We start from the raw sequence: 25,847 nt of genomic DNA on the forward strand, positions 1-25,847 counted from the left end.
TACTTACACATATACAGGTGTTGTACAGTATGCTTAAACAGTCCTTGATGAGGTCATCACTTACTGCAAAGGAGAGAGCAGACAGTCACCAGCCATCCCCTGCCAAGGAACACCCATGTCCATGGGAGGGACATGGAGAGCTATGGAATAGGTGACAATTTCAGGCTGCTAGCTCAGACCATACATGCAAATGCCTTATAGGATGGAAATCACAAGTAACCTGACCTGTTCCCATGCTAAATTAATTTTGGATGGAGGAAAAAAATGACAGTTCATGCAGTTTTCTCTGCTGGAAACTCCTGCTGTTTTCTCAGCACCTCAGCTTCATAGCAAACCTTTCAATCTGTTTTACTGCAGCATTTGAATATTTAAAATATATTTTCAGTAGAGAACTACAATCACCTATAGCTCAAGTTCAAGCCACTGCACCTTTGAGGTTCCCTGAGTACACCACGGCATTCCCTTCTCTCAGAAGGGCTCAGAGAACCAGCAGAATCCCAAACAGGGGAAATGAAAACACAGCAGCAAAGCTGCTCCAGCAGGAAAGCTGAGCTGAAGCCACTGCAGCCCCTTGGCAAGTTCTCCTTACAGCAAAGCGGAAATGAGCAGTCACACAACAAAATGTGTGCTGTCTTCCTGACCTAGTCATCTCACAACCTCTGTAGCTCCCATTACAAAACCAAAGTTTTGTGGCTTATTATTAATAATTTTTCACTGTAGCTGTAGCCACAGGAACAATAAGAGTTTCCAGTGATTGCAGATTTAGTGCTTTGAGTCAAGTACGTTGTGCTGAGTCCATGAATCTCCAGAACTGTGCCCAGACACAGGTGACTCTCCCAAATCCCAGCATGAATCAGTACCACAGAGAACAAAGAAACCAATGATTCATTCCTAAATGAATCAACAGGAAATTGCTGGGATGGCAAGAGAATAACAGAAAAATTGAAGTATTTCTGTCTGAAATAGAAACACAAGGCAAAATTTGAGGGACAAGAAAAGGAGATAAACCACTTATTTACTTACTTTTCTGCTTCTTTTTCTGTGTAATAAGAGTTGGTCTCATGAGAATTTCTACTAAAAGCTGTAAAAATAAGATGAAGAATTAAGAGAATGATCATTGAGATACAAATAACTGATTAATTTGTCAGTGATAAACCCAAACCTGTCTCTGCTGAAGTCACAGAGGTGAATAATGAAGGCTCTACAATCAAACCCCCACCGGTGTCAAAATCACATTGACAAATTACAGGTGCATTTGCCCTGAAGAAACAGTAAGAGCTGTACAAAATAATCTCCCACTGGCAAGCTTCAAAGAATTTCAGCCTGCAAAGAATGTAATTTCACATGCCTACAGATAACATCAAGGATGGCAATCACACATCTCCTACAATAAGGAATTTTCAGCAATAATCTGCAAAGAGATGCAAATTTTGCAAATGCTTTCTCTGGATCCTTGTGGGCTTCAAATACATTTCAGGTCCAGACATAACAGAATTTAGCAGCTCCAGATTTTAATCTCAGCACCAAAAAGCCTCTGCTTGTGGACAGGACCTTGTATGCATATTTACATTTCTGTATCTACTTAAGGAATGTAACAATCAGCTTTCCAAGGTTAGGACTGTGGTTATGATTGATGCAGAACTGATCTTTAGCTGCTCTAGTCTGTACCACTGGTTTAGCTTGAAACATTTAAAGAAACAGCACTTTATTTAAAATGAAAGTTGGCAAACAGAAGGAACTGATGACTTCTGCAAGAAGTACTGCAAATGCCCCTGGTTTTAAATTTCAGTTTAAAATTGTTAAAAGCAATGCAGGCATCACCCAGTCAATGCCAACTCACCAGATACTCAGAGTTTACAACTTGTTTTATTTGTCCCATCTTAAATTTACCCTTCTTTTAATGAACTACTGACCCAGACACAGAGGAAATCATTTGACATCAGTGTCACATCAGTGTCACATTTTAAACACCGATAAATAAATAAATAAATAAATAGGCAACTTTAAAGAGGAATATACATTTTCCTGCAGTATTTGTAATAGCAGCTGTAGCATCAATAGGGTAGAGAAAAACGACTGCAGTAATGCAGATCTCATATTAATGGCTTGTGTTTGAGGAGGAGAATGCACACCTCAAAGTTTGGGGTTTATGGATTTATGCTTTAATGCTTGAGCTTTCTGTCTCTCACCAGAGGCAGAAGGAGTAGAAAGGGAATTTTGAGATTTCTTGGAATGGAGTTATATTCAGGTATAAAATGTAAGAGGTTTGTGTATCACTTCAAGTGTTGGCACTCTCAGGTCTTATTTTCCATGGATTCATGTAAGGGGAAGAGACACCAAGGTGGTTTTGTTCTTCCTTGATACAAAGGCTGTCAGAATCCAAACATATTTTAACTATCACACATTGTAGCCTAGAGAGTACACTGCAAACTTAGTGTCCTTCAAAGTTACACCCATTCCACAGTTCAAAATATTGCAAAATAAAATCAGCACATGGCACACACAGCACCAGCAGATCAAACTTCCTCCCTTTCACATCCTAGAGCAGGATTTTTGAAAACATAGAGCACTGGCTTTAATCACATTAAACCCACCTCTATCAGCCAAATCTCTGACCACAGCACTAGGTAATTACAGTGGATCTGATATTCACCATCTCCAGCCCAAGGGGAAAAAACTAACCAAGCCCCAACCAACCAAACCCAACAAAACAAGCTGTCCCAAAACCACACAGATGCTGTGCATTATGTTAAAATCATTCCTACAGGAAGTACCACTATTTCCCTTTAAAAACAAGGGAAATTTAGAACATTTTCATAGTGTTCTAAATTGCTTGGGTAGCTGAAGGCTTTTGCCCTCAACTGACAACACACCAGCAACTAAATCAGTGTTCATTTCAAAACAACAAAAGCAGCAGTTTTACTGCTGTAAAAGCATGCTAAGTATAACAAGAAATAAACAGCAAAATCTATTTAGTCAAACTAAATAAAAAGAGTGTGTCAATTAGTTCACTAGAAAATACAAATCATGCATTTCTAATGAAAGCCAAGCCACAGTTGGGGACTCATAAAACTGAGCAAATAGGTATTTGTGCAGTATAGAATTAAAAGAAATAAACAAAATTACAAATTGCCAGAATGTTCACAGAAACCTTCCAGTTCTGCTTAAAAAACTTTGCCATAAATGAGGCAATAAACACAGACAACCTGGCTAAGACAGAGCTCTGGTGTGCTTAAACTGCCACAGATCCCCCAGGGTTAAGTGAAATTCTCACTGTTCCAATGCCTATTGTGTTATTTTATTTCACAACTAGGAATCCTTTGAAACTGCTTCCATTCAGAACTAAAGGTCTACTCTTTTTTTAAGGTAAAAACAGATTGACTAAGAAAATAACCAAGTATTCTATATCATATAAGAAGAAACACCTTACTTTGGATGTAACACCTTGAAAAATACACCTTTTTCCTTTTTTGATTAACACAAAGAGGCAAAATTCTAATGCTTAACATCAAATTAGTAAAGTCATTCTGTAGCTTGAATTTAGAAGCTTCAAAGACCTCACTGAAGAGATTTCTCAGTGGATGATCATCACACAGATCTTTTGATATTGCTGAAAAAACACACTTACATCGACTCCTCCAAACAAGTCAAATGTGTATGTGTTTGGGAAACTGGACTCTTGAGCAGCTTTTCTGTCTTCAGTGACATAAACCATGGCTTCCATCGAAAGGAGTGGAGAAATTTCCTGCAAGCAGGAAAAAAAAATAAAGAGATGGTTGAAAAAGAAAACTGTTCATCAGTATAAACACAATTACCTTCCACTATCTCTGGGATCCACTGACTAACCACTACCTGAATCCCCAACTCTTACTTCCCAGACAATTTTTGACAGATACCATCATGCAGACAGCTTCAAAAATGAACAGAATATGACCACAGCAGACTTTAAAGAAAGCCACAACAAAATGATGCCAAGCTTTAGGAAGAAGGGTGCAGCCAGTACCTTCAGGATGCTTTGGCACTGAGAGAAGTCGCTGTTTGGGTGGCTGTGCTCATACAGCTTCTGCAACAGTAAGGGGATCCCATTCCATTTTGCTTGCTTATCTCTTTCCTTCAACAAGGCCTCTGTGATCTGCAACGAAGGAAAAATGTAATTCCCATGTGTCAAATGCTTCATAACCAGGAAAATAACTTTATCACCTTCCTGGAAGAACAGCCTACAAAATCCAGTACTTCTTTCCATGCAATTTATCCACGGCAGGTAGCTGCAGAATTTTACAGATGGGAAGTATCTCAAGCAGGACAAGGCTTAGAGCAGATGTCATTTAAAGTACATAATCTCATTCTGTATTTTTATATTGATTGTGTATTTTAAATTGGGAACACATTAGTCTCTAAACAATTCCATTAGCAGAACCCCAACTGACAGGTCAGTGAAGGAGGAAATGGTTGCTCTGCCACTATCTCAAATTACACTGGTCTAAGGTGAAGAACACTGAGGATGGAAAGGCTTCATTATTTGATGCATTCAGCTAGAAAGTAGTATTTCCTCAGCCAAGTCCCTGAAGTCATTATTGGTCACAGCAATGACCCAAAACATGAAGATTTACAAGCAAGAACCTATCAATGATACAGAGACAATTCTCTTTGTAGTCTTGGAGATCACCAGCTAAATCCATAGAACAACACTGGCATTATCCTGAGAAACAGGCAGCAACCACAGAAAGGAACTACTATAGTTGTCCAAACTTCCATTTTTCTCTGTCTCCCCAAAGATTAAAAAAAAAAAAATTCTCAATATTCATTACTGCATTTTACACCTGAAAAAGAATGAAGTAGCAACACAAGATATTCTAAAATATTCTGCTTAGAATCCATAAGAAGATTTGAAGCCTGAATACTTAGAGGTTAATGCCAGCAGAAGCTGTCAAGAAGAAGTTTAGGACCTTTAATTAAAATTCACCATCCAGTCAATGCTGACCAAAACTTAACTCCCTCTCTGATACTTCAGAGGTGCCTACACCAACCCCAACACAGGGACTTACCCTTGTACACAGGAGAAGGTAAAGCAGACAATTCCAGCAGGATTTTGGCTGGCTTTACAAATGTTTTACATGCCCTCCAATTAAAAACAACAAAATAAAGAAAACCCCAATCCTCTGGTCAACACCTCAAGGTAAACCTTAGAAAACAGAATATTGTGAGCTGGGAGAGACCCACAGGGATCATCTAGTCCAACCCCTGTCCCTGCCCAGACACCCCAACAATGCCACCCTGTGCATCCCTGGCAGTGCTGTCCAAACACTCCTGGAGCTCTGGCAGCCTCAGGCTGTGCCCATTGCCTGGGGAGCCTGGGCAGTGCCAGCACCCTCTGGGGGAAGAACCTTTCCTGATACCCAACCTAACCCTCCCCTGACACATTTATGGGTTTGCTCCTACTCCTAGGCCTAAACCCCTAGGCTGCTCTCATTCTGCACCTTTCTGTGGTTAAGTGACATTTCCCTCCCACCTGCTTACATCTTGCTTCTTACTGTTTCAGCCAAGACATCATTCTCAGACACAGCTCAGTGCACAATTCCAAAGGGCCATTCAATTCCTGATTGGACAATTATATGAAAATATACTCCAATTTCTGACTGAGAATTTAACCCTTTTCTCTGCTTGTTATATGGGAAGACCAGAAAACTGATGCAAGCTGAGAACTCAGGCTGGCAATGTAGCTACTGTGGGTCCTCGTCTTCTTTGTGATTCCCAGATACTTAGGATTCTTTTCCTGATGAAATACCTAAATTTTTAGGTAAATAAGAACTTCAGGGCTCTTGAAGTACCAGGTTTTCTTACTACAAGCAGTGATTGAAGCAGCATGAGCACACCTGGGATATAAAATTCTCTCCAGTTTTTAACTATTCCCTGCTTTCTGATTTCTGAATCAGAGGAATCAATCAGCACTGCGGGAGAATGACAGCAGTTTCCTTCCAAGAGGGAGAAATAGCAAAGGACAAAACCAAAATCCAAAATGTCTTCTCATCACCTGGACTCTGATCAGCTCCTGGAAGTCACAGATTTCCATTTCTCCTTGGGATACCAAGCCCAGTGAGCCAAAGGAGCTCTGCCACTGCCCCATCCCAGGTGGGGAGGAGGAGTACAAACCCCACAGGCACTGGAAGGAATGGGATTGATTGCTGGGTAAAGTGCAAAGAACACACAGCAAAATGCCAGGGAAAGAGTCCAACTCTCCAGCTCCAGCTGATGTGGAAGATACCGCAGGCAGAGATGACGTGCACAGGCTGCAATCTCAGGTTCCAGTAGCACAGAGCAGAATTCAGCACTTAAATGCTCTCAGGGAAGGCCAAAACCCTTTAACTGACATTAAAACCTTGTGCTGGGTTTAACATGACATTGTTAATCACACATATGCTTCTTGGTTTGGGGCAGGAGCCATCTAATCCATCTCCACTCACATTTCTATACTAAGAGGGCTTCCTCTCCATGCCTCAGGCTCTGAGAGGCAGCCACAGGAAACTTGAAGAACTGAAATTCTGAAAGAGTGAAGCAAAGTATTTCCTCATTCTCATCATCTTTCAACTGCTTTCAAAGGAAAAAAAAGCAAAAACGAATAAAGAGGTTTTCTTTCTCTTGATTTAACACATCTTTGGTTTCACTGCAAGCTATGGCTTGTGGTCCCTGCTCTGTATTTGAGGCTACCCTGGCTCTGGATATTTCCATTGTGGCTGGGTGGTACTTGCCAATGCAAAGATTTTGGATTCTGTGAAGGGATTAAAATTCAATCAGACATTAAGGAGCTGTCTTTCCTCGCAGCCATTTTGGTTAAAAACTGCATCTCTTGTTTTCTGTAACAGCAGCTAGTCGATGTTTTTCATTTATGCAAAATTGGTTTTCTTCTTGAGCAAATTTTACTGAATAGTCATCAAAATCAGTACTGGGGGCTGATTTGGGGCTCCTTTCCTCTTTGGAATGTTTTGGTCTCATTTAAGCAGGAAAAGTGCAATCCAACACTGATTTTCTCCATTCACTGGAAAGCTCTGGATAAAACACCTGAAATCTTGCTCACAAAGCTTGAGAAATTAGGTATTATCTAACAAGGAGAGGCTGTAGCAGCCCAGCTGGGAGAGGCATCCATTAAAAGCCAGGATGTCCCCAAGTGCTGGCAGCTGGGTTTGGAATTGTCATGCCAGTGTTAGGACAGGACAGAACAAAGATCAATTACTCGGAAAACAAAAGCAGCAGCATGAAAGCCTCCCTAAGATCCAGGTACAGCAAATCAAACTGGTACAAACACCAGACTCCACGTGGTCACTTCCCAGATTTGGAAACACAGGGATAGCACACTGGGGCTCTCCAGAATGGCTCCATTCCAGGCAGATCCCTGAAAACACAGCAGCACACACCCGCTCCTGCAGAGCTCCCAAGCTGTGTCCCAGTCCAAATCTGTCTGTACAATGCTGTGTTTTTACAGCATTTACACCTGTGGTTTCCTGATGCTGCTCCCTAGCCAGGGATCACCACCTCACCTCATTGAAACCATCCATGTCCCCCTGCTCCAGCTGAGCCATGAAGCTGGGGCAGAGTAGATTTGCTGGAAAGAACTTAGAGAGGATTTAAATGCAGAGATAAAAATGGGTCACCAGCCCACCCATGACTGTAAGGTAGAACAGGAAACAGGAGTGGTTTTCTCCTTAGGGGCTCCCAAGGAACTGGAGCCCAGGATTTCCCAGGAGATTACTCCAAGGACTGTTAAATACCACAAGAACATTTTCCTACTACATAGTTTAAATAACTTTTCTGCATGATTTTCCTTGAAAGTATGCAAAGGGCTGAACAAAGACACTGCACACAACTCTAAATATTTCTTTTAAATTTCCTTCTAATCCTCCTGGCTTTTAAATCCTTTCAAAAATGACAGAAAAAGCACAGAATGTCCTGAGTTGGAAGGACCTACAAGGATCATCCAGTCCAGCTCCTAGCCCTGCCCAGACACCTCAACAATCCCACCCTGTGCATCCCTGGCAGTGCTGTCCAAACACTCCTGGAGCTCTGGCAGCCTCAGGCTGTGCCCATTGCCTGGGGAGCCTGGGCAGTGCCAGCACCCTCTGGGGGAAGAACCTTTTCCTAATACCAAGCCTAAACCTCCCCTGAAGCACCCATCTGCATGATGGTTAATAAATAATTATAAGTAATAGCTAAATCTTCATGAAATTATATGTCAATATTTGCCTAAATCCATCTCTTGACCGGTTTAACTTCCCTTTCACTTCTCTCCCTCTTCTTTGCTCATGCTCCAGGCACAGCCTCTCCAGTAACACAGGAGGAGCTCTTGCCCCCTGCTCTGTGTCCATGCCCTGGCATGTGCTCAGCACTGTGTTACCAGCATTGCCAAAACATTTCTTACTGCCCTGAGATCTCTTGGAGCTAAAATTGCTCTCAAATCCCTTCCACTTTTATTGAGGGCTTTCCTTCCCACCTTGCAATTTTCCTTGCCCTACAAAGCAAAGCTCTGTTTTTCCAATCCTTGCCTCCACCCCTCTGCTGAGCTGTGGCCAGTGACACTTCTCTGTGTCTTCCCAAAACTGCCAACAAACCGAAGGCCCAGGAGTGCATGACAGCAGCAGAAATACCAGGAGCTAATCCTCCCCTTTGCTCTCCAGAGCAGGGCAAACAGTTTCCTGATAAAATTGTGTCTCTGTTTCACATTTTACCCTTCAAACATTTCACTGTCTTGCTGAGCACTCGCTACAGGAGGGCGTTTGCTGTCATCTTTCAGAAAGCAAAAGCAGTGACTCAGGTGTCCAGGCATCCTTCACAGCGCTGAAGGATTCCTGCTGTGACAGACTTCACAGCTATGACACACCACTTAGAAGGTTTTTTAATTTAATTTCTCATTGCAACCATACATTAAGGCTGGAAGTGCTTTTAAGAAAAGCAGAATTTCCATTCTTGGTATTTTCCATGACCACTTCTGAAGTATATATTCAAATGTCCTCAAAGTTTAAAAGGAAACAGGCACAAGACTATGGATCTCGACAAAGAGATACAAGCACATGGTCTCTATGTATTTTTAATAAAATTGAAGCCTTTCCATATCCTTTCCTTCAAGCCTTTTAGGCTGCACCTTAAAAAAAAAAAAAACAAAACAAGAAACTAATATTTGTGCAATTAAATATTTAATTTTCCTCTGAACAGTAATAACTTCGGAAGTCATCTCTGACAGACTGCCAGGAGAATGATTATTCAGGATTTTGGGGAGTGCCCCACCATCCCAGCTCTTTGCTGCATTTTCCTTTCCAGTCACTAACAGCCATCCATCAGCCTGGCTAAGCTGTCTCAATTCTCACAGAAGTTTTCTCACAAAAGCCTGTAACCAAGGCAAACGACCCAGCAAGTCTTGGTTTTAACACAACAGCTTCTGCAGGAACACAACTGCTGGCCCATGGAGAGACTGTGGAAAGCATTCCAAGGGAGAAGCTGAGAACTGTGGCCCTGCAGCTCTAAGGAATAACACTGTGGTCAGTCACCAGCTGAGCTCTGATCAAACACAGGGCACAGCCCCACACACTTAATTCATAAAAGGAAACTCTGCTGGGAGAAGTCTGTGTAAGAGCACCTATGTCCAGCCTCTTTCCAGCTCCTTCATTCCTCAAGCACAGATCAAGACTCCCTTAACCACAGTTCCCCATCCTCCCCAGCCCTGGATGAGGCCTCTCATCTCTTCTCCTGCCAGCCCAAGGCATGAACCCAGGGACACACTGTCCTGGGATAAAACATTCCATAGCTTCCAGCCAGGCCTAACCATTCCCACAACTCCAGACTACAGCTCTACCCGCTGGAACTGGAAGAAGAGCTGATCTACTAAGACAAGAAATAGGTCTCCTGAATCTCAAATCCTCACAGCACTTCCCAGAGCAGGACAATTCCAACACAGATCTTTGATACCAGCAGCTCTCCAAACCCATTGCAGGATCTACCAAATCAGAACAGAGCTGATCGTACTCTCAGAGAAAAGCAAATCAACTGGTATGTAATATTACATTAACTTCTCAGGGCCTGCAGTTTTCCTTGGAACTGCCTAATTTCTTCTTTAATTCATTTTGAAAGAAAACAAAATCTGTAGGGCTATCTAAGAAAAAGCAGAGGGGTAAGGAGTATTGCATCTACTTGCTTCTTCTCACTCATCTTCAGCCCTACAAAAAAATACTATTTAAGCCCAATACAATCACTTTTGGATCATTTCTAGTGCATGGCAGAGCTCTGGCCCTGTTACATAATAAAAGCATGTCCAAGCTTTCCAACACTCATTCACTGTCCTCCCCTGAAGAGGCCTAAGCCTGCTAACACCCACACAATTAGAGCTACTCAAGTGGATTACATTCACGTGAATGTTGTTTTGTTGGTGCTGCTGTAAGGAGGAAACAAAAAACTGACTCGAAAACAAAATCTTTTCCCAGAGCTAGGAAGCTACTCCTGCTGATAACCTGCGATGCTAGGAGGTGGAAATCTGGATGTCTGAGAAAGAAAATGTTTTTCTTCCATAAAGCTTTTTTTAGAGTGGATAGTGACAATCCTGCTAAAGAAGTGTCTATTCCTAGGGATAGCAAAGCATGAAACACAACTGGAAAAATGGACTCTTTTTTCCATTCTGATAGTTTCACTAAACCTTGGCAATGCTGTGAGGGTGAGAGCAGTGCTGACGCTCAGCTCTTGGGATTGCACCAGGAGCATGTTTGGCAACAAATCCCCAGTGAGTCCATTATTACATTGCTCTGTCTACAGGGATTCCCAGGGCTGCACCTAAATATCTTCTGGTTTCATGCCATATCCATGTTGTTCACAGCTGACTTGCAGCAGATGAAGTGTGTACCCTCTTGCTAAGGGGATTTGAGCTTGATCAGCTGAGCCAGAGTGTTCTTGGCCTTCAAGGACCAGCAGCACAAACCCTTGTCAAGAGCCTGTGACACATAGAGAGGGACAACACGCCAGGCCCCTCACAATCAATATTCTTCCTTACTGGAAAATGTGTCACTTCTGGAAAGTTGTTCTGCTGCTGGCTCACCAGCACCTGCAAAGCCCCTTCCACGGGCTCTGTGCTCAGGGCAGGGCAAACCCTGGTGCAAGGTTATGCAATCTGATACCAACACTGAGGCTTGTGTCCAGGGCAGCAGCTGATGCCAGCAATATGGATAAACTGGATACAGGAACAAATAATGGCAGTATCTACTGAAATCTGCTTTAGCTAATCAACATCTTAGCACAGAATCATTTAGATTGGAAAAGCCCTCCAAGACCATCGAGTCCAAGCTGTGCCTGATCCCCACCTTGTCACCCAGCCCAGAGCACTGAGTGCCACGTCCAGGCCTTCCTTGGACACCTCAAGGAATGGGGACACCACCACCTCCCTGGGCAGCTCTTTCCACTGTCTGACAACCCTTTCCACAAATAAATTCTTCTGGATGCCCAACCTGAACCTCCTCATGAGCAGCTCGAGGCCATTTCCTCCCATCCTGTCCCTGTTTCCAGGGAGCAGAGCCCAACCTCCCTCCTGGCAGGGAGCTGTGGAGAGCAAGAAGTTTCCCCTGAAGTCTCCTTTTCTCCAAGCTGAGCCCCTAGAGCTCCCTCAGCCACTCCTCATGACTAACTCTCCAGCTCTGTTGCTCTTCTCTGAATAATTTATTAGTAATAATGAAGCAAGACACCAACTGGCAAGGAAGCTGTGGCTCTGGGTAGGTGAGCACAGCAGGAACACACAAGGATCCAGATTTCAGAGCCTCAGCTGACCTCAAAACTGCCAGATATTCAGGGGGTTCTTGCTGTCAGAAATGCTTTTATGTCCCTGTAAGACCAGAGAGATGAACTTTCAGATGTAGGCCTGTCAGCAGTGATCCTTCCCAGCTCACAGATAAGCCCCTACCTTCCTCATACAAAAATGGATCTTGAGATCACCTAAGAATAGTACACAAAGCTTTGTTTAGGGATAAATGCCGCTGCTGCCCATGGCAGGCACCCTAGCAAAGAACTCTCTGATTCCCCTGTCCAGGGAATCCAATCTCCCCGGATCAACATCTTGAGCAGGGTTTCCCCTCCTCACAGGACACTAGCAGTGCAGTCCAGACAGCACATGACCCAAAACCTCCTTCCAAAAGATAGGTAGAAAAGCTTCAAGGACACTCTCATGACTTGCTCTAGACCACAACACAGCAGCTTGATCTGTTCCCAGGCTTTTCAGGAGCAGATCAGCTCAGAAATGTAAGCAAGGGCTCCCACGCTGCCACTGAGGAGTCAATGGCAGGAAAACTGGGAATGTTTTGATAAAAGAACAGAACTTAAAAAAAAAAAAAAAAGCAGCCAAAACTCCAAAGCAGCATGCTCCTTTAAAAGTTACATCAAAGAGTTTTATATTTAGATCGTCTACAAACCAAATACTGCTTCAAGGTAAAAGTACAGAGACATGTAATTTATAAAGTTCAAAATCATGCAGGGAGTTGTTATTCCCCCTGCCTTAGTCCAAGTGAATCCAAGAATGGTTTGGACTGGGGAGAAAGGACCTTCAAGCTCATCTCATTCCACCCCCTGCCATGGCAGGGACACCTTCCACTAGCCCAGGCTGCTCCAAGCCCTGTCCACCCTGGCCTTGGACACTGCCAGGGATCCAGGGAAAGCCACAGCTTCTCTGGGCACCCTGTGCCAGGGCCTGCCCACCCTCACAGGGAGGAATTCCTTCCCAATATCCCATCTATCCCTGCGCTCTGGCAGTGGGAAGTCATTCCCCCTAGTCCTGTCACTCCATGCTCTTACACAAAATGACTCAAAATATCCTCATACAGCATTTTTGAATTGCTGGGAGCTCTATGTATCCAAGCTTTAACTCTCAGGGCAGCACAGGGATGCCAAAATTTTTCCAACAAAATCTAAGCAACAAAAACCCCACCTCAATCTTGGGCATTATAAAGAGGATGCAACCAGCAGAAGTTTCCTTGACTGCTGTAAAAGCTTAAAAGTCCAAAATGAAAACAGTACCACTGAACTTTTCAAGCAAACCAAAGCCCAGAGGTGGAAGCACCATCCTACAGACAGCACAGGTACATAAGGTCGGCACAGGTTTCCCTGACTGAAGTTGCAGTGGCTGAGGAGGTGCATGAAAGAAATCATGCAGAGATGGACAGGTAAGCAGTGAGACAAAGTTTGTCCACGTGCCATAGGAAATCCACTCCTGTATCAATCCCACATAAATACTTTCCTTTGAAAGAGTCAATACAGGTTTATTCTAGCAAATTACTGGCTCTTCTTAAGGATTGACCAAACTAGCAGCTGAGGAAGCAGCAAAACGAGGACAAAAGAGCTGTAAAACATCACCTGCTCTTTTACCTCTCTCTGCTACACAACGAGGCACAGGCATTCATCGTGAACCAATCTTCTCTTAGTAATTGCTCAGAATCCTTGTTAATCAAGGAAAACGCTGTTGTCTGCACTAGTAAATTAAAGAAATGCCATTTTTTTATTCCATCTGACCTCTCTTAAGATACTTCAGCTCAATAAATCACCACATGAATGCAAGTTCTTAATTCCATGTTTCATTTGCCAGGTCTTTACACCATTTTGCATTTCAATCTGCACGATAAATGCCAATTATTCTCCATAAAAAAAGAAATTAGTAGTCCATTATCCGTGAGCGGCTTCTCAAGAAAAAAAAAGCCAATATCAGGCACAGGCCCAGGGTAGGGAGCTGCTTTCGTTCCCTGGTATTTCCCAGCATCATCAACTGGGAAAGATGACAAATATGAACCAAACCTGGAGCAGTTCCTCATAAAACCACCTGCGTTACAGAGCTAAAATGTCTCCTAAGCCCTAATACCACGAGGCTGCCTTTGTCCAGGAAATACGTTTAAATTTCGATGCTGCATTGTTACAGTCCCAGGCAGAGCTTCCTTTCTTTGCAGGGAAGGCCACACGGACCGAAGAGGCGGAGGAGGGCTCGGCAAACGCCTGTGCTGCTCCGCGGGGCTCCTACGGCCAGGCTGCGGCCGGGGAGGCGAGACATGGAGCACGAAGGCACCGGGACGCCCTTGTGCCGCGCCGCGCCATGCCGGGCCAAGCCCGAGCACCTCCGGGGAGCTCCGCAGCGCCGAGCCCGGCCCAGGAGAGGCCCTTCTCCCCGAGCAGGCCCCGCTAGGCCAGCGGGGCTCTCCCCGGCCGCGCAGCTCGGCGAGAGCCCCGGGCAGGAGGCGATAGCCCCGGCGCCAAACCCCACGGGCGCCCCAGGCCCCGCGGCCCTCCCCGGATCCTCCCCCCAGCCCCGGCCCGGTTGGGCGGGCGGCCCGCAGCGCCTTACCTGCGCCCCGCGGGTCAGCCCGCGGCCGCTGAGCTGCCCGTGCCGCAGCTGCGCCAGGATGTTGGTGGTCGCGGCGCGGGCCCCGCCGGTACCGCTGCCGGGCCCGGTGCCGGTGCCGCCCCCCGCCACGGCCGCCATGGCCTCCGCGCTGGGGACACAAACAGCGAACCTCCCCGCGGCCCGCTCCGCCCTGTGCGCAGCCGCGGGAAAGCGGGCCCGGCCAACATGGCGGCCGGAAGGGCCAGCGCCGTGTGGGAGGGAGGCGGGGCGGGGAGGAGGGTCCATCGCCCTCAGCGCTGCTGCTGCTGCCCGCTTCATTCCCACCGGGATGCCTCCTTTGCCCTCAGCAAGGGCCAGCACACAGCTCACCCTTTAAAGAGTGGCTCACCGAGAATTCCCCTAACAGTTTGGTTTTGTTAAAATAAAGGCTGTAAGATGGGACAGCGCGGGAACAAGGCAGAGTTAAGGCTGTTATTCTGTCACCCACCCCGCTGCACTGATCTGAGAATAGCTCTTAACACCAAAGTTGTGGATTCAGTCCCTCTCTGGGCCGCTGACTTGGACTCGATCATCTTTGTGGATCATTCTCAGAAGAATTTGTGAATCTATAATCAAGATCCATCTAATTACTCACAGTAGCCATGAGTTCTCCCAGCTGAGGAACAATCTCATCTCCCAGGGCTTTGGCCCCTTGGTTCTGCTGCTGGAGGCTCTTGGATGAGGATACCAAAATGTCCTGCTCAGGATGGATCTACTGAGTGAGAGATCTGCCCCCTGCCCCGTTATGTCCTTTATTTTCCTTTACCTCACAGGTAAAGGAAATGCTCTCTCAGTGCTGAGAGAGATTCAGGACCTGACCCAGCACTGAGCAAAGCTGTTGGGGAAGGCCTGGGGTTTGTTTTCTGCAGATTAAACAATGAATAGCATGTGAGATCAACAGATGGAAAATTAAAAGATAACCTATGGGGACAAGAAGAAGCCACTGACAAGAGCTCCATCATCCAGCAATGTGTTTTAGGGTGCTCCTCTCTCAGTACGGCTGCAAGAGCTGTGTCAGTGCAGAATTCCTGGTCAGCAGCAATCCCCCCTGCCATGGGAAAGGACAGAACTAGAACCTCTGTAGGTTGCCATCCTTCCAATACACCTGTCCAACACTGTGAATGTCTCTTACCATAGTTCATTCACAACTGCAACAGGATTTCCACCCTGAAGGGTAAATTGCAGATTTTATTTAACTTTATAGCATTAGTACAGGCCAAAACAACAAAAAAATTACTTTTTCAAGGCACCCACAGATCAGCACAGACTGGGCACTGGTCTAGCTGTATTTAAATATTTCCCTGTCCACAGGGATTAATTCATCCTGTACCTCTAAGCCCACTTAGAGGTACTGTGTGCAGCTTGCTCCAGACTCCTCACTTTCCAGCAGGCCCCCATCATTTTGTCTTTCCTTTAAAAAGAAAATACCTTGGTCCTCCCTTTCTGGTCACTGCACACACCAGTTGCAAAGACACTAATACTGTATTTAATGGTTTGGATTTGGCAAGTCAGCTGAACTCCGAGAGGTTCATAACATCTGTTCAGCTGCCTCCTGCACTAAGGCAGAGGTGCAATTTCAGCCTGGATAGAGTCCCCTTCCACCCAAGCCTTGTGCATGGCTGGTGTTCAGCTCAGCTGGAGCACCCCAGGGGTGGCTGCACTGATTGAAGTGCCATGAAATAAGTGGGGCTCAAAGAGAAGTTAAAAAGAAGGAAATGGGGAAATTTCAAAAGACAAGCATGTTAGATTCTTTAAAAAGCAAACAAGCTACACTGCAGAGTGAATGGAACATTTCCTAGTCCACCCTCCAGCTCAGTTTTTTGTCCAGACATTACCTGGACGTTTACTGAAGTGGTTTTCGGACAGGAGGTACTGACCCACACTGATGTGAAATAGTGGGACTGAGCATTTTTCCATGTTCTAAGTGCTCTGCTCCCCCCTTGCCATCCTTCATGCCCAACACACCTGCCAGAGCTACAAATCTGAGCCTTTGCCTCAAAATAAACAGGTTTTCTCGACTGGCCAGCAATCTTTCAGGCAAAACACGTATTTATAAAGAGGCCAAAGATGAAAGATGGAGTACACAGAGAGTTATAGTGAAGCTACAGTAATCCCTGCTTGTCCCCTTATGACAGGGAACCACTGAGGCTCATTTTTACGGAACAAAGTAAGTTGGGGAACTCTCTGTAAGCCTGTAAAACTCACAAAATGCAATAAAAAGGGAACATTTAACACGTAGACCTTTTTTTTTCTGGACACCTGTTTGATACTCAGGCAACCAAGTGGTTTGAGATCAGCAGCATTAACAGCTCATGTGTGAGTCATGGCTTATGAAGGAACAGAATTTAATGGGAAGTTGTTCCACTTCGTAATACAATTCACATTGTGAGGTACCACAGTTTCCATTATGAAATTAGAAAAATACATTCCCAGAATCTGAAACAAGTTCAATAATTTAAACGGATGATGCAAACAGGATCAGGTGTTATCTAGGAAGACCTGTCCCAGTACTGCAAGCTTGGAGTTAAAGGATTGACTGGGGCAGCTCAGGAGGGAGTGTGAGCTTTTCTTAGAGTTTCTCTTCTCTCCAGCTTTCTCTGAAGAAGCATCTTCGGGGTCTTTTGCATCTTCCCCTTCGCCATGATCAGGAGCTCTTTTTAATGTGAATTTCTTGGGTTTCTTCCTTGAGTAGAATTCCCTCATCAAGTCTTCCACCTCCCACTGCTCTTCCTTGCGTTTCCTACAGCAGTGCAGGGCAGCAGGGTCAATGGGATGAGCCTCAGTGTTGAAGATGTACCCTCCAGCATTCAAGACACATTCCCCATAAGGTGTGACCACCACATCAAAGTCTGAGCCATCATTGTGGATGAAGTTGTCTGGGTCAAACAGCAGGTACAAGTATTTGACTGTTTCAGCCAAAAAGAAAGATTCCATGCGATTATCCAGCCTGTGGTCCCTCAAGTCTTTGATCTACAAGAGAAGAAAGACACTGGGCTACTGTTGTATCATTTAGTAAATTATGAATTTAGGGGGGAAAATAAAACCAACTTGGAATTCATTTCAGTTAAACAGCACAGTATGGACGTCAACTCACCCTGTATCTTATCCCAGAATGGTTTGGGTTGGAAGGGATCTTAAAACCCATCTCATCCCACCCCCTGCAGGGGCACATTCCACTATCCCAGGCTGCTCCAAGCCCTGTCCAGCCTGGCCTTGGACACTTCTAGGGATCCAGGGGCAGCCACAGCTTCTCTGGGCACCCTGTGCCAGGGCCTGCCCACCCTCACAGGGAAGAATTTCTTCCTAATAGCTAAACCTGTCATCAGTTCAGTCTGAGCAAGGAGAAGAGCTTCCCATCATTTCCCCCACTACAGAAAAAAATCATAAGGCTTTTACCTACTTATTCCCATATTTATAAAGAGTTTTTTTATAAAATAGAGCTTAATAGTACATTTGGAATCCTCTATTAAATGATTTTACAGTAATCACTCACTGCACCTCTTGTGTGTTTGATCAGATTTTCAAGGCATAGTGGGAAAACAGAACCACACAGGCAGGAGGAGCCTTCCTGCTCAGCTGCAACACCTACTAGAGATGCAGGAGAATCTGCTGGTGCTTTCCCATGTTTTGGGCTCTGGTGCAATAGCCCATGGCAGAATTTGGCCCACTGTGAGGGAAGCTATGACCAGAAACACGACCAGCAGTTACCAGAGCAGGTTTAGAGCAGCTTTACAGAGAAATACAAGGGGCTTGTTGGAAAAAAGTCACCTGACTCAATAGCAAAACATCACTCAGGAGAACACCTTCTGAGAGCTGATTTTTGGCAGCTGACATGGCAGATGATTTAGCACTTACAGTTGCAAATCCACAGTCCACCTTGCTGATTTTCTCGATGGATTCCACTGCATCTCTGCCCAGCTCCAGGAGTGTGGGGTCTCTCGTGGCACGGTACAGATACATCGCACTCTCAATCAGCTCTGCAAAACACCCAGATGTGCCAGCACAAAGATTACCACACCATACACACAGGGAAGATCAGATATTCCTTGAATTCATTTAAAAATACTTCAGGAGGATCAGGTGAACAGCCTGGCTTGCCTTGTATTTCCTGGGGCTCCAAGCACAGTTTTGTTTTTCCTAAGGATGTGATACAAAGAAATTCCCTCTAACCAGCCTGCAGCAGCTCAGGTAAGAGTGACTAATGCTGCCTCCCACATTCAGCCAGTGGGAGGGGAGCAAGAGACAAAAAGATTAATATTCAGTTGTCAAAGTTGCGAGAAATTCAACCCTCAAAATACAGTTTTTAAAGAACACTGTGGAAATACTCTATAGAGACAGCATAAGTACTATGCTGTGTTTACTTACTAAAGAAACAGGTCTTTATACTGTAGTATCTTTGATAGTTAATGCTGATGAGTATTTTTGGTTGATTTGTCCAGTGTGGATGTCACCTGAGCACTGAGACCAGAAGGAAATTAATTATTCTCATTTACAAAGTTTTATGGACCCTATAATCAGATTTTTTCTTGGTCAGGGTTGTAAAAAAATCAGAAAAAATGAGAGATAATTTCATAGCAGTATCACAGATAAAGAGAAACCCTCTGAGATGTTGAGCTTTACTAGAATGAGTTTATTTCTGGAACTCAGCAGAACTGGAGTAGTCTAGCCATACTCACTTTCACTTCCTAAATTTAAAGGACACAAGCAGTCCCTTTAACATTTCACGTGACTGAAACACCCCATGCCAGACAAGCTAACACTTAAACTTGTCAAATCCCATACTGTGAAAAAAATTCATTAACAGGCCATCTTTCTATAGCAACACTATGGTTTGCTTCTTGTTTCCTTCCTGTCTTTGTAAGTGGAGGAAAATGAAATATGCAGCTTTGACTCTGGAAAATCCCTGCCAAAATCCATGCAGGAACTGAGTCAGAGCAAAACTGGGGAGGAAACTGTGGAGGGCAGATGTTGCTCTAATTTGATCTCCCTACCAGAGCTAAAGCAGGAGCCCATGACCCTTTTAATTTCAGTTCTGTTTACCAGGCCTGAGTGGATATCCTTCTCTTTTGTCCACTGTGTATCCCTGGGGAATGTTGTAGAACTCAGGCAGGCCCCCAAACTGCTTCCAGACTGTGTAATAGTTGAGGAAGGTCCTCATGGCATTATCTACATCCCCAATGAGGCTCTGAGAGACAGGAAACAATTAGCAAAGAAGTGTGTGAGTGAAGAAAAAACAGCACAGGAATTAATGCAATAACACTTCTAAAGGCAAAGAAATACCCAGTGACAGAAATGGGCATTTCAGCACGTCTGAATGGTGTTACTTATATTGGGGCATGATGCCTTAAGAACAGGTAAGACTGAAAATGGTGCTTTTCTGTTGGATCACATTCCCACAGCTGAAATAATATGAAGTCTTTGATTTTTTCAAAAGAAGGTTGTGTTTCTTCACTCAAATGTTTAGTCCATCAGAGCATCCAGTCTCTTAGCGAGGAAAATAAAGTCTCAGTCCAAACATAAAGACTGGTGAGAAAGCCAGTCTTTTTCCTTATATTCCCATCTGGATTATGAGACCATTGTCTGTGGAGTCTGCTACAACAAAACTGCCCTCCCATCATGGAAGACTTTTTTATAGACTTTAGATAAAATCAACATTTTCTTCAACATCATCTTCTATAGGCTCTGGCTACTGTAGATTTCAACAGAGATCAACCCAAACTTTTAAACCTGCACAGATGAGGGTTATATCTGTAACTTTTTTATTGAAAACCAACCCCTGACAGATGAACAGAACCACCAGATGCTGCTGGTATGACAGCTCTTACCTGCAGGCCTGGCCAGTAGGCCTCCAGGGACTGGAACACAGGCATGGACACTGTTCCTTTGTACATCTGAACCCACAGGTACCAGTCATCAAACTTGGTGTAATTTTTGATGGCTTTGTTATATTCTGTAAAGAAACAGATGGGTAGATAAGCCAACAAAAAAAAACCAACTTATTTTTAAGAATGAGAGAAGCTCGTTTTTCACTTGAGCCATATTAAATGACTTCTCAGGGCACTCCCTTTGGTAACTCTGTTATCACTAATTGTTCAAAAGTCTTACAGCAAAGGAACAGTCTTGGATGTGCCCCATTAGATCCTTTGTCTCCTCCTGCCACAGAGCTTTTTACAGGTGCAGCCAAGGAGGCATTGCTGGCCCTTTCATGGAGAACACAAACCACTCACCTAGAAACATGGACATCAGCTCCTTGTCCTGCAGGAGGATGGCTCCTTTAACCAGGTATTCAAAGTAGGAGTCCACTCCTGCCCCAATCCCAGCATCCTGGGCCACCCACTTGGCAGTTACCACATCAATGTGGTTCCCCACCTGGAAGGAGTGAAGGAGAAGAAGAGAGGGAATTAAAGTGACACAAGAAATCCTGGCCCTTTCTTCAGACCATCAGTTTCACAGATTCACAATGCCCATTCCAAACAGTATTTTCTTCACTACAGGACACATTTATCAGCATCAGAGAAATACACACTGTAGAAAACACAACTTTGATGCTTATGATGTAACATACATATGTAAAAATTTTGTGCTTCCACTATCAATGCTTCTCTGGCCAAAATCACACACTATTATGCTACTGCAAAAATGTACAATTGCAACATGAATTGTCTGGTCCTAATTCTGATCTTACAAAAGAGTACAGAAGGATGGAGAGGTGCAGATATGGAGATGGAGGCCAAGAATGTCAAAGGCACAAGAGCTGCCATGCTAATATTTAAATAGATGCTGGCACTCTTCAGCCTGTGATCAAAACCAGCTGATGGAGAATAAAATACACAATCATGTCTTTCTAAGTAAACATTAAAAAAACCCAGGAATTCAGTTTGTTTCTTGAATGAAGATTAGGGATTGCAAGGGATAAACCAAAAATAAACCAGTCCCAAAGCAAACAAAGGGAAACATTTATTCATACAGCCTGTGAATAATTTGTTGCAATAAACACAGGGTATGAACAAATCTGTTTCACTTCACATACACAACACCAAGAGTTCACAGAGGTTAAAAAATCAACAGCAGAAAAGAGCAAGAGACAGTGAACACAGAGATAACTCTCCCAGCTCTGGATATTCCTGAAACCCCAGAGCTGTACAGGCTGGCAATATCTCGGTGCACTTGCCATGCTCTTATTCTCTTCCCTAGGCCTTTGTCCCACCAGGCATCAGACAGACCTTTCATTTAATCTGCTACAGCTGCTGTAACAAAAGCTGCAGCACCCAGCAGGAGGCATTTGTCTCCCAGCCACATCTGGTGTGGCCCAGAACAATGGGATAATGTTGGGCTGCTGCAGTAAAGCAGAGAATGTGGATGCTGCAGGTGTTCAGGAACAATGTCAAACACGAGGCTTCAGCCCAGTTATGAGCACTGGGGTTATTTATCTAATTCTGTCTCCTCTCTGTTGATGCTTTTTTATGCCTAGAGTTGCATCCATGGAACTAGACAAAAAGCAGCCCAGCACTTTCCAAGTCCATTCCTCACTCACCAGCCCAATATCCGAGCGATTTTTCCACAGTGCCTTCAAAGCCTTCCTGGCAACATCCTCAAACACTGGGTCACCAGTAAGGTGGCTTAGAGTGGCAAACTCCACTATAAATGTGCCAATTCCAGCAGTACAGGTGACTGGGGTCTCCCCAGGGTTTACTCCATGCAGCAGATTCACTGTGCCATAGGGCATCCCAGTTGGGGTCTGGAAAGCTGAAACACAGAATTTTTGGGTCACAGAAGTGCTCAGTGTTATGTTTATCAGACTCTCAAGCAAACACGTGCCTCACATCCCATTGCACACAGGCAGGAAGTGGGTCTGGAGTATTTGCAGTCACTGCAAAGAACAAAATGAGAAGTAGAGTGTGATCCTGGGAGGGACAGAGAGGGCATCCCAAGGTGCACACAGTCCTGGGAAGGTCCTGGGGATCTGTTCCACCTTGCCAGAGCAGCAGGCTGCATCCCCAGTTTCTTTTACAGCACAGGCAGGGCAGTTACTAAACACATTGGACAGCAAAATGCAACCACTGAGGCTGTGATCACTCCTCTGGTGCACACAAGGGAACAGTGCCATGCCATGAGGGCACACAGCCCACAAAGAGCAGATAAGGCAACATCTTCTTGTCTTTACAAGCTGCTGTCTCACAGCTTTTTTTTATTATTTATATTAAATCTGTTTCCCCTCAACAAGCAACAAACACACTGATCTGTTAAGCCCACACAGCACTTGGCATGCACACATACAACCACATTTTCTCTGCAAACTAAACATGCCTGGAGCTCAGGGAACACAGGGTTGGTTTATGAGCTGGGATATCAAGCAGTGCATCTCCCATCACAGCCAGCAGTCACCTCAAGACCCCCAGCACAGTGACACAAAGCAGACAGGGGCTCACCTGGCAGCAGCTTCCGAGCTGCTTCCTCAGCCATCCTCAGGAGAGGCCCCGAGCACGGCCAGCCTGCTTCAACTTCAACCCCAGCCTTCCTGGAGAGCAGGTGAGCAGAGAGAAGCCCTCCCACCACTGCAGGGACACATCAGAATCCATTAAACCATGTGGGGGGCAATGAAATCCCACACCAGTTATACTCCTGCTCATCAAAGGCAGTTTAGGGCAAAGAAAAGTGAGATGGCTCATCCTCACCAGCCTAATTCAAATGTCACAAAAGAAGAGAGATTTGCTTCTTTCTGCTTGCTTGAAAAGAGCAGCAGAAATGTGTGGAGTGACAGGACAAGGGGTGATGGCTTTAAACTGTCAGAGGGCAGGGTTAAATTGGATATTGGGAAGAAATTCTTCCCTGGAAGGGTGGGGAGGCCCTGGCACAGGGTGCCCAGAGAAGCTGTGGCTGCTCCTGGATCCCTGGCAGTGTCCAAGGCCAGGCTGGACAGGGCTTGGAGCAACCTGGGATAGTGGAAGGTGTCCCTGCCCATGGCAGAGGGTGGAATGGTCCTTTCCCACCCAAACTACTCTCAGATTCTATGATATATTTCTTTTGTCTAGGAGGAGTTGAGACTTTCCTTGTAACTAACAGGCTGTGAGTTACTACCTATATCTAGCTGTTAGCTATCACTTACTTAGCTAACATAAATATATTTAATATATTAGATATTTCACAGGCTTGTCTATGGTCACATAACAGCAACAGAAAAATTACACTCCTGCAAAAATTGGCTCAGCAATATTTGATAGGATAAAAACCAAAAGCATAATTAACAGTTTTGTGCCCTGACAGTGTCTTTGAGTTGGATGGCAGTGAAGCAATCAGGCATTCAACCACGCACAAGACTCCAAAAGCCTTTGTGATTTTCAAGAAAAGAAAAGGAATAATCCTAGAAATTAATAATCTCTATTTCAAAACAGTATGCAAAAGAAAACAGGATACAATCTCTACCATTGCAGTGGGATATATATTTATTTCAAAGCTGAAAGCCTCACACCAGCATACTGAAAGTGCCACGTCTTCTTCTGCTTGTGTTGAGGCAGGAAGCAAAAAAGGATGTGCAAAAATTGAAAGGAAGTGACGTTTGTTTGGGATTTTCCTCTGTTTGCATGTCCTGTTCCTCTACATCCCAAATTCCCTCGGACCAGCACCTCACAGTTGTACAGTTCTGAAACCCATGCAGGAAAGAAACCCAAAACAAACAACACAGAAAACCCACCTCACCTCGAATGTTTGTTTCAAAGACGGATGCATTGACATCAATATCGAAGTCCACGCCTTCCTGCAGCACGTTGACAACTCGCTGGAACTCAGAAACATTTCCCAGGATCTGCAAGGAAACAGATAATCAGGTTTAGAGTCATGGGAATACAAAGAGCAGCTCCATATTTGGGGGTGATTTGAGTTTGGTTTTACTATTTTGTGAAATCATTAACCACAGACAGTACTAAAAAAGTGAGTGACAGTTTCATCTTGTTTGAAAATGCTTTCTTCACCCACTTTAAGCCTTTATTCCAGAGGGTGTCAGGCGAGGGCAGCTCTGTCGCCAGCCTGCCGGGGTGATGCAAAGGGAAATGCAAAGCTGCCGAGTCAATGGATAACTGACTGCTGGCAGCAGCACGGCAAATGCAGGTGTGCAGGTGGCTCACGGGGCCCTTGAGCAAGGCTCTGCGCACCAAGGGTTAGCTCCTACTCACCAGCAGGGTGTCCAGGGCGTCGATCAGGGTCAGCGAGAAGCTGCGGGGGAGAGAAGCGAGGTGACACCGGGCGGAGGGGGCCTCCGTCTCCATGCCCATGCCCATACCGGAGACAGCTCTTACCTGCCCCAGGTGTCCTGCCCGTCGCACGTCAGCGGCCGCAGCTCGTCGTAGGGGAAGGCGCTCTCCAGGTAGTGCTCGTAGGCGTGGTAGAACATGGCGCGCACCCGCTCCCTGCGGCACAACACGGCGCGCTCAGCCCCGGCCCGGACGGGCCCCGCACCGCCCGCTCCGTACTCACCGGTAGGAAGCCACGTCCAGCCCGCGGCCGGCCCCGCCGGTGCCCGCCGGGAGCAGCAGCGCCCAGAGGCACAGCAGCGGGCCGAGGAAGCGCAGCATGGCCGCGCCGGGGCCCCGCATGGCCGGGTTCCCTCAGCCGCTCCCCTCACCGGGACGCGCTCCCCGCTCCCCCCAGTCCCACTGCCCCGAGCGCCCACCGGGACCTCTGGCCCCGCCCCGCCGCGCCCGCCAGCCAATGGGAGAGGCTTCCACCACTCGGCCCCGCCCCGCCGCGCCCGCCAGCCAATGGGCGCGGCGAGCGCTGGGCGCACGCGCTGGCGGAAGCGCTGGGCGCGGCGCTGCCGGATCCGGGGCGGTGCGGTGCGCGCAGGGAGCGGGGATGCTCTGGTGCGTGTGGAGTGTTGCTGTCTCCGCGGCGGGGCTGTGGGGCTCTGCCTGTGGGAGTTATCGCCGGGACTGCCCGCAGAGAAGCGAGTGCTTCCTGCGGAACTTCTCCAGAGGCTGTAACTCGCCGTCTCTGGGGCAGGAAAGAGCCTCCCGGACGGGTGGGAGGGCGCCGGAGGAGCGGGCAGGGCAGTGGTGGAGCTTTCAGGCCCCAAAATAAAGCTAAGGAGTCTTGCCAGCGGAAGGGCCAGTACCCGGGAAGGTGCTTGTCCCCAGCGGCACAAGGAGATGGTGCCTGGCATTGCTCCTGTGTGGTTCCTGTCGGGAACTGGGGCTGGAAATGGGACAGAATATTGGTGAACCAGCTGGGAGATTGCTGACCTGTTAGCATTCCTACTGACAAGCCCTCATGCCGTTTCTCCCTCTAATTTAAGCCCAGCTTTGGATGAGGTTTGAGTGATGCAGCAGGACCTGTTTTGGAAACAGAATCCGTGGATGGAGTCCTCGGGTGGTGCCACCCTCCTGCACTGGAACTGGGCTTCAAATCTGGTGTATTTTCCTGTGTCAGAGCAGGGCTGGCTTACAGCAACCTGATTCCTTGCTAGAGGACTGAG

General features: G+C 45.9%; 2 protein-coding genes across 2 annotated transcripts in view; both read right to left on the bottom strand.

The window, feature by feature from the left end:
• Positions 1-14,607, bottom strand: part of TRPC4AP (transient receptor potential cation channel subfamily C member 4 associated protein) — a 33,675-nt gene extending 19,068 nt beyond the window's left edge. The window contains exons 1-5 of the mRNA XM_085078937.1: positions 14,342-14,607; positions 4,004-4,132; positions 3,629-3,745; positions 1,024-1,081; positions 8-63 (exon numbers count right to left, since the gene is read on the bottom strand). Coding sequence (XP_084935063.1) covers positions 8-63; positions 1,024-1,081; positions 3,629-3,745; positions 4,004-4,132; positions 14,342-14,479 — 498 coding nt within the window. The 5' untranslated portion in view covers positions 14,480-14,607. The remainder of the gene's footprint in view (positions 1-7; positions 64-1,023; positions 1,082-3,628; positions 3,746-4,003; positions 4,133-14,341) is intronic.
• Positions 14,608-15,539: 932 nt separating this feature from the next.
• Positions 15,540-25,040, bottom strand: EDEM2 (ER degradation enhancing alpha-mannosidase like protein 2). Its single transcript, XM_085078938.1, has 11 exons — positions 24,851-25,040; positions 24,673-24,783; positions 24,550-24,589; positions 24,077-24,182; positions 22,810-22,935; positions 21,915-22,126; positions 20,608-20,749; positions 20,206-20,330; positions 19,421-19,565; positions 18,236-18,357; positions 15,540-17,350 (listed from the first exon to the last, which is right to left on the bottom strand). The coding sequence occupies exons 1-11, from the start codon at positions 24,967-24,969 to the stop codon at positions 16,859-16,861; spliced, it is 1,740 nt and encodes a 579-aa protein (XP_084935064.1). The 5' UTR covers positions 24,970-25,040; the 3' UTR covers positions 15,540-16,858.
• Positions 25,041-25,847: the final 807 nt, after the last annotated feature.

Source organism: Lichenostomus cassidix, chromosome 20 (assembly GCF_008360975.1).
Source record: "Lichenostomus cassidix isolate B80296 chromosome 20, HeHo_3.0, whole genome shotgun sequence".
Classification (NCBI taxonomy): domain Eukaryota; kingdom Metazoa; phylum Chordata; class Aves; order Passeriformes; family Meliphagidae; genus Lichenostomus; species Lichenostomus cassidix.